This window comes from Geotrypetes seraphini, chromosome 2 (assembly GCF_902459505.1).
Source record: "Geotrypetes seraphini chromosome 2, aGeoSer1.1, whole genome shotgun sequence".
Taxonomy (NCBI): Eukaryota; Metazoa; Chordata; class Amphibia; order Gymnophiona; family Dermophiidae; genus Geotrypetes; species Geotrypetes seraphini.
In genome coordinates, this window is record NC_047085.1 from 17264507 (window position 1) to 17280966 (window position 16460).

Here is a 16460-nt window from a genome sequence, read left to right on the forward strand (position 1 = left end):
CCAACCCAGCCAGCAGATTAACCCTTCCCCTTAACTGTATCCATGACATCCTGTTTGTCTGTCTTGTCTCTTTAAATTGTAAGCTCTTTGGAGCAGGGACTGTCTTCTTTGTGACTCTGTACTGCACTGCGTACATCTGGTAGCATTATAGAAATAATTACGGTAATAGTAGTAAACGCACAACCACAGGGTACCGAAGCTGTAGCTTTTGACCACTGTGCCACACTCCACCCCCCCCACACACAAAATATTGACAAGATCAACCCTTGGTTTGGCCTGGTGGCTTAGGGGAAAAGGATCTGGGTAAAACAGTCAACTCTCATCTTGTCTTCCCTGGAACAGACGGATTTAAGGTTCATGTGAAATCTGAGTTCAAAGCCCCTGAATTAGATAAAAGGCCCGGACATAAGAAGTACTGTAGTCTCAACTGTAATGATTTGTGTACATATATTTGCTTGTGAGTATTTTCCACCCAATTCTCTTGATGTGGGCGATATATATATATATATATATATTTTTCTATTGTATCTGATTTGGAAAGTAAATGTCAAATTATTTATTCCATATTTTGAAATGATTATAAATAAAGAATTTAAAGAAAAAAGTTGCAGACCTGGCACAATGACAGCTTTTAGAGCAGTGGTCTCAAACTCGCAGCCCACCAGGTACTATTTTGAGGCCCTCGGTATGTTTATCATAATCGCAAAAGTTAAATAAAACAGTTTCTTGATCATATGTCTCTTTAGCTATAAATGACAATACTATTATTAAGACATAGCCAAAAGGAAAGATTTATAAACTATAAAGAGTTTTACCTCTTGCAAAATTGTCATTTCTTTAATAAGAAATTAACTATTTTTTTCTGAGGCCCTCCAAGTAACTCCAAATCCAAAATGTGGCCCTGCAAAGGGTTGGAGTTGGAGACCACTGATTTAGAGAATCTTTCTAGAATATATTACAGACTCTCCAAGTCACTGTTTTCCAGAGGTGGGCTGACAGGGAACTGGGCCTCTGGGCAATGGAAAGATAGGCCATATGGTCTTTATCTACCTTCATTTTCTATCTAGACTGCCTATCCATACCATCTATACAGCCTGACCCCCAAGTACATAACGGACCTTTTCCCATTTTCTAATAACAAACTCAAGAGAAACACACACCCAAAGCTAATTTCCCCTCCAGTTAGAGGCTGCAAAATGAAAAAACACCACGAACACCTTCTCTCTCACCAAGCAGTCCTATGGACCAACTGCTTTCGCCCACTACATACGGGGAATTCAGGAAACGCCTAAAAACATACCTGTTTCAGAAATACCTGAACAATTGACCCGCTCTCCCTCTTCCTCCCCCCTCCCTATTCCACCTGAACTTACAGCACTGTTATAAATATAAACTGTTATCTTCATATTATCGTAACTTTACGTTGCTATTTATCCCCAACAGGTCCTGTCGGACATTACCTACTAAAATGTACATATTACATTTTCGCTCAGCAAATTGTATTTCTATACTATTGCCTCCTGAGGTCTCTGATCTCTGTATTTCCTCTGAATATCTACTTATTGTATTTCGCTGAATGTCCAGCACTCTTGATTGTAAACCGCCTAGAAGTCACAAGATTGTGGCGGTATAGAAGAATAAAGTTATTATTATTATTATTCTTCCTCTCCCTTAAAGATCCAGTATACTTGTCCCAAGCTTTCTTCAAATTCAGATATACTTTTGGTGTCCACCACCTCCAATGGGAGGTCAATCCACGCATTCACTACCCTTTCTTTGAAAAAGTACTATCTGAGGTTACTTCTGAATTTATCCCCTTTTCCCTTCATCCTAGGCCCCTTCATTCCAGAGTTTCCTTTCAATTAATAGAGACTCGCCTCATGCAAATTTATGCCACTCAGGTATTCGAGCATCTCTATCATATCTCTCCACTCCCGCCTTTCCTCCAAATTGTACCTCATGACGAAGACCATGCACCATTTTAGTAGCCTTCCTCTGGACCGACTCCGTCCTTTTTATATCTTTTTGAAAGTGCGGCCTCCAGATTTGCACACAATATTCTAAATGAGGTCTCACCAGAGTCTCATAAAGGGGCATCATTACCTCCTTTTTCCTACTGATCATTCTTCTCCTTAAGCACTCTAGCATCCTTTTAGCTTTCGCCGTCAACTTTTCAAACTGGTTGGCCACCATAAGATCATCACATACAATCACACCCAAGCTAGCTCATCTTTTGTGCACAAAAATTCTTCATCCCCTAAACTGTACCGTTCCCTCAGCCCAAATGCGTGTCTTTGCATTTTATGGCATTGGATCATGGGCCTCTACCTACCTATCAAAAGCAATTAAACTAGGTAGAGGCTATGGAAGAGTGGGACCCCTACTACTGTGAGACCATAGGCGTTGCCCTACAGTCCCTCCTCTCTTTGCTTAGAAACCATCAAGCTGGACTCCTGTGTATCTTAAGAGAACCCAGATTATCGAGGTAAGAACCTGTTGGAAACAGGATACTAGGCTTGATGGACCTTCAAGCAGGCTGGTCCCAAAGGTACTTGATGAGATTGGCCTGGGAGCAGCAGTCCACCCATGTGAGACTGCGTCCTTTCCCTGGTGCAGTAAGCCCATGAAAGGGACCTCTGAGCACCGAAGCCACAAAGAAATTCAAAAATCTGATGGAAAAATACCCCAAAAATAATTTTAAAAAGAAGCAAAGAAGATCAGAATGCTCCATCTGAGTTCACATTCAGAAGGGAAAACGGAAGAGAGAGTTGTTCTCCACTGCAGAAGGGGAGGAATTCAAGATCTTAAAGCAATACCTTGCACTGGTATCGCGGGAAGTGGGAATCAATAGCTGAAGTAGGGAGTATATGTAAAAGAACCCATGTTTACTGAAGGGAGATGTGTTTCAAAACCTATTTTCTGCTCTTTTATTGTTCAATCCCTGTCACCATAAGCACACTTCAAGCAGTATTTCCAAGCCAAACAACTGAAGTATGTAGATGGGAGCTATACTGCTCTCACTTCATGCTCCTAGGGATACTGCTTGGCGCCATCAGACCTTGTGAATTATTTAAAGGTCTCAGCACGATTCTCTATTTATAAAAGGCAATTTTGAAGTCAGTGAAATGAATCAATACTTTTTTTCTTTAAACTACCCCAATAAAGTGAAATCTAATTCTGAATCTGATTGGTTTTGTTTAACTTTGCATTCCAACGTTTGATATAGCCCGATTTCAGGTTCTGCACCAAAAAACAAGTTTGCTGCATTAGTTCACTCCAGTAAGCAGAATAAGTCCGACAGAAACGTTTTTTTCCAAGGCCCAAACAGTGCATCAATGATTTTAGGATCGGGATAGTAACATAGAAACATAATGGCAGATAAAGGCCAAATGGCCCATCTGCAACATCCACTATCTCCTCCTCTCCCTATTAAGGCTAACATTTGCATCTCCTCTCCCTATTGGCTAAGGCTCTTTACACCTGCATTGTGAGGTCATAGAACTTTATGGTTATAGAAACATTGTAACATGATGGCAAATAAAGGCCAAATGGCCCATCTAGTCTGCCCATCCGCAGTAACCATTATCTCTTTCTCTCTTCGAGAGATCCCACGTGCCTATCCCAGGCCCTCTTGAATTCAGACACAGTCTCTGTCTCCATCACCTCTTCTGGGAGACACATCTACCACCCTTTCTGTAAAAAAGTATTTCCATAGATTACTCCGGAGCCTATCACCTCTTAACTTCATCCTATGCCCTCTCATTGAAGAGTTTCCTTTCAAATGAAAGAGACTCGACTCATGCACCTTTATATTAAATGACTCCATCATATCTCCCTTCTCCCACCTTTCCTCCAAAGTATACAGATTGAGATCTTTAAGTCTGTCCCCATACGCCTTAAGACAAAGACCAACCACCATTTTAGTAGCCTTCCTCTGGAACGACTCCATTTTTTAAAATATCTTCTTGAAGGTGCGGCCTCCAGAATTGTACACAATATTCTAAATGAGGTCTCACCAGAGTCTTATACAGGGGCATCGATACCTCCTTTTTCCTACTGGCCATCTCTCTCCCTACGCAACCTAGCATCCTTCTAGCTTTCGCCGTCACCTTTTCAACCTGTTTGGCCACCTTAAGATCATCACGTACAATCCCACCCAAGTCCCGCTCTTCTGTCGTGCACATAACTTCTTCACCCCCTAAACTGTACCGTTCCCTCGGGTTTTTACAGCCCAAATGCATGACCTTGCATTTCTTAGCATTAAATTTTAGCGAGAAACCTTACAACTACTTTGGAATATTTAAGACATTTGGAATTAAAATAATCAAACACTCTGAAGAAAACACAAAGGGACTTAATAGGGACCTGGGTTTCCTCATAGTGGAGATATCCAAAGAAAACTGGTGCTCTTTATTATCCCAAGGACTCGACACGAACGTGTTTTGGCCAACAGGGCCTGCCTCAGGAGTCTGCAAACGTGTGAACATAAAATTGTGCCGTTTCCTCACTCATTACCACACTCATTTCACTCATTACCTCACTCATTACCACACTCATAATCCTGTAGTCTCACTGAGTTTTCTCGCCTCATCCCCTTCCCTACCTTTATCTTTTAACACTAATCAGGTTGAAAACAACCCACACCCCGTCACTATTGAATACCAATCTAAAAATAAAGGCATATTCTGTCAACTATTCTGTGCTCTAGATGGGGCTTATATACCGTACTAGCTGATGCCCCGGCGTTGCACGGGTATTTAATTATAGCAATAACACTGTAAATGGATTCAAATAAAGATACTTTATAGTGGTGAATGAAATTATTTTTTTACAGCTTAATAAAAAGTACAATATTCAAATTATAATGTGAAATATTTGACAAAATGAATACAATACAACTAACGCAAAACGTGATTATAAACAACAATTTTAGTTTCACCTCCAGGAGCAAGAACATATAAATTGTTGGGTGAACCCACCCTTGAGCAAGCAACATAGAGTTGTGGGCCGCGAGACCCCCAGAACATATCACCCCAGGTAGTGAGGGATCTGCATACCAAGTTTCGTTCAAATCGGTCCCACAGCTTTTTACATTTTTTCCATTGACATGAATGGGTGAAATCTGATTTTATGTTTGTAGCTCCGCCCACGTGTGCAGGTGGGCCGCGAGACCCCCAGAACATATCATCCCAGGTAGTGAGGGATCTGCATACCAAGTTTCGTTCAAATCGGTCAAGCCGTTTTTGCGTGATTGCGGCACATACATACATACACACACACATACTTCCGATTTTATATATATAGATATCCTCGAATACAAGACCGGGATCTGTGCTCTGCCCCCTCCCTCCCCTGTCAGGCTCTGCACCCAGCCCCCCTCACTCCCTGCCCTGCCAGGCTCTACACCCTGTTCCCTCTCCCTCCCTGCTGGGCTCTGCACCCAGCCCTCCTCCCTCCCTGCCCTGCCAGGCCCTCCACCCTTGCAACTTGCAGCAGCCGTTGAGCAAGTGGCTCAGCGCCGGGAAAGAGCGCAAAAGCTCGTTCATGTCTGGTACACTGGGACCTGAGAACTCGAGGTGATCATTCAGGTTGGAGTTCAGCATGTTGCAGAAGCATGGAAAGCTCGCGCCTGCCCGGTACACCGCTGGACCACCAGAGATTTAAAAAGATACGCAGGGGGGAGGCGGGAGGGAGGTAAAAAAAATTGGCAGAGTCGGCTGGGACAGGAGATGGGAGGGATCCATCTTATCTCAGCCCACTCCGGCAGGCCATACGGAGGCCTGCAACATGTCTGGGAAGAGGGCGGGTGGGCAATGACCTGAATATAAGATGAGACCCTCATTTTTGTGGCTCAAAAATCTCATCTTATATTCAAGTACATACTGTACTAAAAATTATTTCCCTCCCCCAACACTCCGCACATGGGAGATTACCGGTGATCTCCATGGGATTGCCGGCTACGTCTTAACAAACAAAGGTATAACACCCTTTTAGGTGACTCCATCTGGCTAGCAAACTTACCCCCCCCCCCAACGTAGCGTGGTTTTTAGCGCCGGACCCGGCATTAACAGGTCTGACGCTCTTAGAATTCCTATGAGCGTTCAAGCTATTACTGCCGCTGTTAGCGATAAAAACCACGCTACGTTTTTGTAAAAGAGGGGTTAGCTGGTGAGCTGCTGGATATTGGCCTATCCACTAAGTTAGATATTCAGCAGGAGATAGCGATCTGTCTCCCACTGAATATTTATTTAATTATTATTAAAAAATTTTCTATGCTGTTTAAAACTAAACGGTTTGCATAATTTACATACATAATTTTGTAAAAACATACTAAAACAGACACACAAACAATCATCAGAAACCATATCCACAAACTAATACCATAGCTTGTATAATGAAAATCATGAATAATTCATGAACTGTGCAGAGAGGCAAATTATTGGCTGAAAAAGGCATCTACAAATAATTGCGTCGTGAGTAATTTTCTAAACCTGCCCTTTTCACTACAGTTTTGGATTTGGCCTACAAGGGAGTTCCGTATTTTAACTCCTGCACAACATAAAGGGCTCCTTATACTAAGGTGCGCTAGCATTTTTAGCGCACGCACGAAATCACCGCCCGCTAAACCGCACGGTACGCTTCTAGGATAACGCCTGCTCAAGGCTGGCGTTAAGGTCTAGAGCACGTGGCAATTTAGCGCGCGCTATTCTGCGCGTTAAGAAACATAGAAACATAGAAAATGACGGCAGAAAAGGGCCATGGGCCCATCTAGTCTGCCCACCCTAATGGCCCACCCCCTAACTACCTCCATGAAGAGATCTCACTTGCCAAATAGAAACATAGAACATGACGGCAGAAAAGGGCCACGGCCCATCTAGTCTGCCCACCCTAATGGCCCACCCCCTAACTACCTCCATGAAGAGATCCCACGTGCCAAATAGAAACATAGAACATGACGGCAGAAAAGGGCCATGGCCCATCTAGTCTGCCCACCCTAATGGCCCACCCCCTAACTACCTCCATGAAGAGATCCCACATGCCAAATAGAAACATAGAACATGACGGCAGAAAAGGGCCACGGCCCATCTAGTCTGCCCACCCTAATGGCCCACCCCCTAACTACCTCCATGAAGAGATCCCTCATGCCAAATAGAAACATAGAACATGACGGCAGAAAAGGGCCACGGCCCATCTAGTCTGCCCACCCTAATGGCCCACCCCCTAACTACCTCCATGAAGAGATCCCTCATGCCAAATAGAAACATAGAACATGACGGCAGAAAAGGGCCACGGCCCATCTAGTCTGCCCACCCTAATGGCCCACCCCCTAACTACCTCCATGAAGAGATCCAACATGCCAATCCCAATCTTTTCTAAAAAACTGGCACGCTGCTGGCCTCAATTACCTGTTGTGGAAGATTATTCCAGCGGTCAACCACCCTTTCGGTGAAGAAATATTTTAAGGCCCTAACGCACCTTAGTAAAAGGATCCCAAAGTCATTTTGCCAGTCTCAACAAGCCTTGGGTTCACATTGGTCTTCAGTAGAGCTAAATTCTCAGAACGTAGTGATCTGTTTGGTGGTTTATGTGCTATTCAGCCGGCTGGAAGCCATTCCCAGAACATAAGCAGTGCCTCTGCTGGGTCAGACCAGAGGTCCATCATGCCCAGCAGTCCGCTCACGCGGCGGCCCATCAGGTCCAGGACCTATATAGTAATCCTCTATCTCAGGGGTAGGGTTTTCAGGATTTCCCCAATGAATATGCATTGAAAGCAGTGCATGCAAATAGATCTCATGCATATTCATTGGGGAAATCCTGAAAACCCGATTGGAATACGGCACTCGAGATCTGAAGTTCCCTACGTCCCCTTCTATCCCCTTTTCCTTCAGGAAATCATCCAATCCCTTCTTGAACCCCAAAACTGTACTCTGTCCTATCACGCCCTCTGGAAGCGCATTCCAGGTGTTCACCACCAGTAAAAAGAAGGCAGTGCTGGAGAACCAGCCAGAATAAGAACCCTTTCTTTCAGGTTTCTGGCTTAGCCTATAAGAACATACAAATTGTCATTCTGGGACAGACTGATGGTCCATCAAGTCCAATATCCTGTTTCCAACAGCAGTCAACCCAGATCACATGTACCCGGCAAGAACCCAAGAAATAAAACAGATTTTTATGCTGCTTATCTTAGAAATAATTTCAAATTAATATGGGGCCCATTGATGTCTTTTGTAGAATTATTATAGTTTTGATTTTTGCTGACATATTAATTGCACATCCAATGGGGGGCATATATGTTTTAAATGAATCTCTGATCTTTCCTGAGGGGATTGGGAGGGGGGAGGGTATTTTTTTGGGTTTTGATAAACCGTTTCTGAATGTCTATAAATTCTTAATTTTATGGTTATGACATGTATGTTATAGCGCACTTTTTATAAGTTCTGGAAATTTAATAAAGAATTATAATGATAATTGTTGGGTAGGGTGGGGGGAAGGGTATTAATCTGTTTGTGTCTTGCAAGAATATTAAATGATGTTTAAAGTGTAAAATGTTTTTATCCTGTATTTCACTTACTGAAAGTGTTAAAAATGAATAAAGATTAAAAAAAAAAAATAAAAGAAATAAGCAGTGGATTTTCCCCAAATCCATCTTAATAATGGCTTATGGAATTCTCTTTTAGGAAATTATCCAAACCTTTTTTTAAACCCTGCTGAGCTAACTGATTTCATCACATTCTCCAGCAATGGAGGTGATTGGCATGCAAATCTCCCTCATGTATATTCATAGGGATATTTTGAAAACCCAACTGGCTGGGGGTCCCCAGAACAGGTTTAAGAACCATTGGCTTAGACCATTTCTCTGATAGCCATCCACCTTACCCGTCACCTACCCACGCCATTTCTTGTTTTTCATATAGTACATAGTTTGTGGGACAGGGTTCTATTCTAAAAACTCTACCCCTATATTATGTCCCAATGAGACTGAACATTCTTCTCTGATTCTCTCTATTGATTGTTATCTTTTCCATCTGTCATAAACTCCATAAAGTAGAAACTGTTTCTTATGCGTATCTCTGTAGCACTGTACTTATATATAACATAAGAGAAACCGTGAAAGCACCATACCTTGCTATCCAGGGGAGGGGGCTCCTTCTCCTTTTCTGCATGCTGCAATTTGCGGTTTAAGTCCTGAAACATGTCTTGATGGCGTTTTCTCGTGTGCATAATTTTCTGTAACACAAAGGGAAGGGGTGAGAAAGGCGTTAAATTTATAGCAGGGTGCCTTGATTAAGTAGGGAGGAAGGCACTTATGTTGGTGTTATTATATAAAAACATATAGTCACCTATATATATATAATTTTATTTATTCAATTATAAAGCACCCAGAATGGATTACAAAATTATAATACAACAGTACAATAAATATTAAAAATACATTAAAATTATGTTCTGTTTAAGGGGTGAAGAACTTAAGTGCATGACGGAAGAGCGGGACTTGGTGATGATCTTAAGGTGGCCAAACAGGCTGAAAAGGTGACGGCAAAAACTAGAAGGATGTTAGAGTGCATAGGGAAGGGTATGGCCAGTAGGAAAAAGGTATTGAAAATCAGAAAATATAGAAAAATCAGAACCATGGTCCAACCCCTGTGGCGTACCCCAAAGATCGCCATTATCCCCAACACTCTTCAATCTCTACATTGCATCCCTCGGCACCTGCCTAGACAAAATAGGCTTAACCTCCTAGAGCTACACAGATGACATCACCATTCTACTTCCTTTTGATCAGCCAACGCCCACCATGACAGACACACTACACAGAACTCTAGAAACAGTGGCAACATGGATGAAAGATCACAAACTAAAACTGAACCCAGACAAAACAAAATTCATACTTCTCGAAAAAAATAAATAAAAATAAAACCCCAACCATAACAAACCTAGTCATAAACTCAATCACGTCATACCCCGTTCAACCCACTCTAAAACTTCTGGGAATGACGATAGACAGATGCTGCACCATGCAACCACAAATCAACAAAACAATCCAGAAATCATTCGTGGTCATGAGAAACCTAAGGCAAGTTCGAAAATTCTGCGACAGAAAACAATTCCAGCTCATGGTCCAGTCCCTAGTCCTAGGTCTCCTTGACTACTGCAACATCTTATGTCTCCTATATCTCTCCTGCCCTGCAACAATGATAAAACAACTACAAACAGTACAAAACATAGCCCTGAGACTAATCTATTCACTAAGAAAAGACGACCACATCACCGAGGCCTACGTTGACACACACTGGCTCTCAATTCAAGCAAGAATACTATTTAAATTCATAAATGGTGACAGCCCAACCTACTTGAACAAATGCCTAATCCAAACTACCACAACCAGATACAGGAGAACCCAGACACCATTCACATACCCTCCAATCAGAGACATCAAACGGAAAAAACTGTAAGATGGCCTTCTAGTCACACAGGCAGCAAAACTAGACCAACTCTCTAATCTACTAATCGCGACCCCAGACTACAAAACTTTCAGAAAAGAAATAAAAACCCTGCTATTCAAGAAATCCATGAAGATTAACTAACACCGTATGAAACATTTCAATCCTCTGAAGCAACCCGCTCTACTCTGTAACACCTCTGGACTGTCCAGAAATCCTCTTCTGTAATCCGCCTTGAACTACAAGGTAATGGTGGAATAAAAATCACTAATGTAATGTATACAATTCTGGAGACCGCACTAGAGAATGACATGGTGGTTGTTACCCACGGCTAGCTGCGGGTAACCCACCAAAACGGGGAGAGAAAAAATAGTGGTTGCTGTGGGGACAGGGACAAGGCCATTCACCGCCTTGTGGAGCGGTGAATGGTCTTGTCTCCGCAGTGAAGCAATTATGGATGGCGCAGTCCAGCATCCCCACCTGATCGTCACATCCCGTGTCCTGCCATCTCCCTCCCTCCACCTCACCTTAGGTGCCGATTTTAATTCTTCTTCCCCCAGCCGCACCTTTCAATAAGCCGCACACGTGGCTGCTCGAGTTGTTGAATCTTCTCCTCTGATGCAACTTCCTGTTTCCGGTTGCATCAGAGGAGAAGATTCAACAATTGAAGCAGCCGTGCATGCGTGGCTTATTGAAAGCGTGCGGCTGGGAGAAAAAGAATTAAAGTCGTCACCTAAGGTGAGGTGGAGGGAGGGAGATGGCGGAGTGCTGTGATTGGGTGGGAGGGGGCTGCTGGATCGCACGACCCGTGATCGCGCGTGTTCCTGGCTCACATTAGGAAGGAGGGAGTGAAAGGGAAAAAGATGCTGTCCGAGGGGATGAAGAGGGAGAGAAAGAAACCCACAGCAGGAATGAAAGGGGAAGACAGGCAGGTGAGCCAGATACTGAAAGCAGGGGGGGGGGGGGAGAAAGAGGGAAAGAAGCTAGATGGGGTTGCAGAGAAGAGACTTAGACTGATTATTAGTACACCTCTTTTGTATTTGACTTTTTGGTTGCAGAGAAGAGACATTGCTGTGAAAGAGGAAGAGGGGAAATCTGGACACAGGAAGGTAACAGAAATAGAGGGGAAATTATGTGCATGTGGGCATGGGGACAGAGACATAAAGGGGACATATATGGGGATGGTATAAGGACACGGGGGGGAGGGGCAATGCTAGATACATAGGGGAGATATTAGAAATGGGGAAAATAGGAACACAGAAGCAAGATGGTTTGTGGGGATGGGACGGAGACCGATCTCGCAGGCTCCAGCGGCTTGCACAAATTACATTGTATCGCGCCACGAAGGTAAGAGGGAGGGACATGGTCGGTCCACACGAGGAGTGCTGAAGAGCGATAAAAAGGAATAGATGGTGAAGGGGGTGGCGAGAGGGAAGGGTGGTGGTGGAAAGGAATGGAACAGACGCTGAAGGGGGTGGAGAGGAATAGATGCTGAAGGGAAATGTGGAAGACAGAACGGGGAGAAGACGCTAAAGGGAAATGGGGAACAGAGCGTGGGGAGAAGACTCTGGAAGGGACGAAGACAGAGATACCAGACTATGGGGGGAGTGGAGGGAAGAAGATGGGTGCCAGACCAATTGGGGGGGGGGGTGTGAAGGGAGAGGCACAGTAACAAAACAAATGGAAGATACAGAGAGAAGACAAACAGTGGATGGAAGGAATTTAATAAGAAGATGAGGAAAGCAGAAACTAGACAACAAAGGTAAAAAAAAAATTCCTATTACTTTTCTTTTTTTTGCTTTAGGATAAAGTAGTATATTAGTTGTGTTGATAAAAATTTATAAACAAAGTCCTGCCAGCCGAACATCTCTTTCTCTAGTTCAGCAGCCGGAACTTTGATTTATAAGGAAGGAATAAGCTAAATATTGCAGTACTGAGGCTTGTATGGATGCTGCGGCGACAGTAGACGTGAGGACGGGGCGGGAACAGTGGTCGCGGGGACAGAGCGGTGACGCACCTTCAAAAAGATATAAAAAGGATGAAGTCGGTCCAGAGGAAGGCTACTAAAATGGTGCGTGGTCTTCATGATAAGGCGTATGGGGACAGACTTAAAGATCTCAATCTGTAAACTTTGGAGGAAAGGCGGGAGAGGGGAAATATGATAGATACGTTTAAATACCTACATAATGTAAATGCGCATGAGTCAAGTCTCTTTCATTTGAAAAGAAGCTCTGGAATGAGAGGGCATAGGATGAAGTTAAGAGGCGACAGGATCCGGATTAATCTAAGGAAATACTTTTTTACAGAAAGGGTGGTAGATGCGTGGAACAGTCTCCCGGAAGAGGTGGTGGAGACAGAGACTGTGTCTGAATTCAAAAGGGCCTGGGATAAGCATGTGGGATCTATTAGAGAGAGGAAGAGATAATAGTTACTGCGGATGAGCAGCTTTATGACCTCACAATGCAGGTGCAAAGAGCCTTAGCCTATAGGAAGAGGAGATGCAAATGTTAAGAGCATCAGCCAATAGGGAGAGGGGAGATATGATAGAGATGTTTAAATACCTACGTGAGTCGAGTCTCTTTCATTTGAAAGGAAACTCTGCAATGAGAGGGCATAGGATGAAGTTAAGAGGCGACAGGATCCGGATTAATCTAAGGAAATACTTTTTTACAGAAAGGGTGGTGGATGCGTGGAACAGTCTCCCGGAAGAGGTGGTGGAGACAGAGACTGTGTCTGAATTCAAAAGGGCCTGTGATAGGCACATGGGATCTCTCGAAGAGAGAAAAAGATAATGGATGGGCCATTTGGCCTTTATCTGCCATCATGTTTCTATGTTTAATAGGTGTGATAAGGCAATGACTGTAGCCAGAAGGATGTTAGGCTGTATAGAAAGAGGAGTAACTAGAAGAAGAAGGGAGGTGTTGATGCCCCTATAGAGGTCATTGGTGAGACCACACTTGGCGTATTATGTTCAGTTTTGGAGGTCGTATCTGTTGAAGGATATAAAAGGACTTGAAGCAGTCCAGAGGAAGGTGACGAAAATGGTAAGGGGTTTGAACCAATAGAAGTACGAGAAGACATGTATACTCTAGAGGAGCGGAGGGACAGGGGAGATATGATACAAACATTTTAATACTTGAAAGGTATTAATATAGAATCAAATCTTTTCCAGAGAAGGAAAAATGGTAAAACTAGAGGGCATAACTTGAGGTTGCAGGGAGGAAGACTTAGGAGTAATGCTAGAAATTCTTTTTCACCGAGAGGATGGTGGATTCCTGGAATGCCCTCCCAAGGGAGATGGTGGCGAGGAAAACGGTGATAGAATTCCAAAAAGCTTGGGATAAACACAGAGGATCTCTAATTGGAAAACAAATGGTATAAATTAAAGAACTTAGATCGGTACAGTTGATGTCATCAACCAGCCTTCATTGATAAACTTTTAAGTCCATATGCATCTTGCAGAACTCTCCGATCTAGTAATCAAAACCTGCTCACTATTCCTCCAATAAGAGAACTCTTTTACGACACCACACACAAATCCATTTTCTCTGTCACAGCTCTCCCCACTGATCTTTGTTTAGAAAACTCTTTAGATAAATTCAAATCCAAACTTAAAACGTTCCTCTTTAAAGACGCCTTTACCTTGTAAATACTATTTCCTTTGAAATTCAATTTTCCTTACAGAATTCTTAAGGCAACCAAAACGCTTTTTTTAGAAGCAACCACCCCAGCCTAATTGTACCTCCCTCTCCCATTTCTCTTTTTAATTTTTATTTTCATCTCGATGTACACCCCCCCTCTGTATTCGCAGGGGTTAGGGGCAGAGCCGGCCCGTGAATATGGAAAAATTGCAAATAATATTTGGGCCGGTTCTGCCCTTATCCCCAGCTTCCCCCGGCTATTTTTAGCAATGTAAGCCCCCCCCCCCTTAAGCCTTACCTGGTGGTCTAGTGGGTTTTCAGGCAGGAGCGATCTTCCCACACTCCTGCCCCGTGCAGATCACTCACAGGAAATGGCTCGAGAGACTACGGAAGCTCAAGGCAGCCATTTTCTGTGAGCGATCTGCACGGGGCAGGAGCATGGGAAGATCGCTCGTGCTTGAAAACCCACTAGACCACTAGGTAAGGCTTAAGGGGGGGGGGGTCTTACAGGGCTAAAAATAGCCCAAAAAATGAAAAAAAAAAAAATTATGATCAAAAATCGCGACTAACCGAATCCATACATATGGAATTCATAAATACGGAGGGGGAAGTGTATTTATTACCTTTTCCTTCCCATCCTTTCCTAATGTATCATGCACATTCATGCGTAAATGTTTCCCCATTTTTTTAGTTTAGCTGAATTTTTATTCTTTTTTTTTAACTTTTACTACATATTATTGTAAACCGTTTAGATACCTGTATGGTAAATGGTATATCGAAAATAAAGAAAACTTGGAAACTTAAAGAAACTTGATTTGGTGTAGGATGGGCTGGAGAGGGCATCAATCAATGGGAACTCCACTAACTTGGAGCATGAGGACGTTACTGGCCAGACTTTACGGTAGATATCCTGCATACAACGGGATGGTTGGATAAGCTGGAGTGAGCTTGGATGGCAACTTCAGCATTTGGAACCGGATTGGGTTTATGGGGGTGGTGGGGGGAAGAGGGTGTATGGTGAAACTTTTTTTTAATATTTTGTCCATACTGAAGTATTTCATTTGGATGGCACGTTGCCAGATGTCGCTGAGGCAGCGACAGCTGGCACCGGACACAGTGGCATCTACTGTGGAAGGGGGTGCGGCTTCGGCCTTCCTGATGCGTGTTTCAGTTTTTGTTTTAACTGAGTTTTTGTATTTATGTTTATTTATTGCTGAGGGGGGGGGGGTGGGGGAGTTTCTAGTACTTTGTGTACAGGGTTTGGGGCTGTTTAGTTTTCATATGTGCAGGTTTGGTGTGAGGATAGTGAAGTGTCAGTTTATGTTTGTATTATTTGTATGATATTTGCTGCTGTGACTTTGTAATGTGTTGAATTGTAATGCTTTTTGGTGTAAGTCTATATAATAAAAAAGAACTTTTCAGTGTTTGAAGATGCACACTGAAGAGCCCTGAAGAAATGATTTTGGGATCATGAAACTCTGGCCATCGTCGGCTACACATTAATTCAGCGAGGAAGCTGTATTTAAGCTCTCGTTACGTCATGAAGTTTCCCCTCCATTCTGAAGCAAAGATAAGTGTTGCTTGCTTGTTTTGAATTATAACAAAATTTTTGGCTTAGAACTTTTTTGAAGTCACATTTTAGGGGTTGTTTCGCTTGTGACAGATCATTGGAAGAGAGCTAATGAGCAATTTAAGCTCTCCTTCATAGCTCCAGAGCAACGCTTGCCCTGCAGCTTCTGAGGCGTTTTTTCCCCCCATTATGTGTGTATACTTCTCCCTCCGTATTTACGGTTTCGATTATTCACGGTTTTTAGCTTGCTGGCTCCTCCCCCCCAATTACGTCAGCTTGCATAGAGAAATCGCTGATTGCAAGCGTTTCCAGAGAAAATCGCCTATTCCCAGCGCTTTCTTCACCGTGTTTTGCTTCTCCTTCAGTAACAGGCCAGGCCTCCCACCATATTCACGACAGTTTTTAACAGAAAACAGCAAATAACATATGAAAAAGTTATTCGCGGTTTTTCTGTATTTGCGGTTCTGTTAATCCCTTATTACAGCGAATACGGAGGGAGAAGTGTCCTTATGTAGTTCATTGAATAAATAAAGGTATTCAAAACCATAAGGGCTCATGTTCTTGAGCATTTTTGCTCCCAGCGTATATACTGGAGAATAGTAATTTACTGAGCTGGATATTCAGCAAGCTACGTTATCTTATTGCAGTTTTTGGAAATTAATTAAGACCACTTAAGGCTCCTTTTACAAAGGTGCCCTAGTGGTTTTAGTGGTAATTTTTCGGCTGGCGTGCGCTCTAGGGAGCACTAATCTTGTGTGTGCACTAAACACACTAGCGCACCTTTGTAAAAGGAGCCGATAGTTCGAT

General features: G+C 43.2%; 1 protein-coding gene across 5 annotated transcripts in view; it reads right to left on the minus strand.

The window, feature by feature from the left end:
* ADGRB1 (adhesion G protein-coupled receptor B1) overlaps positions 1–16460 on the minus strand; it is a 525063-nt gene that overhangs the window by 7953 nt on the left and 500650 nt on the right. For all 5 annotated transcript variants that reach the window (XM_033935216.1, XM_033935215.1, XM_033935214.1 and 2 more), the window contains one exon: positions 9124–9228. In XM_033935216.1, coding sequence (XP_033791107.1) covers positions 9124–9228 — 105 coding nt within the window. The remainder of the gene's footprint in view (positions 1–9123; positions 9229–16460) is intronic.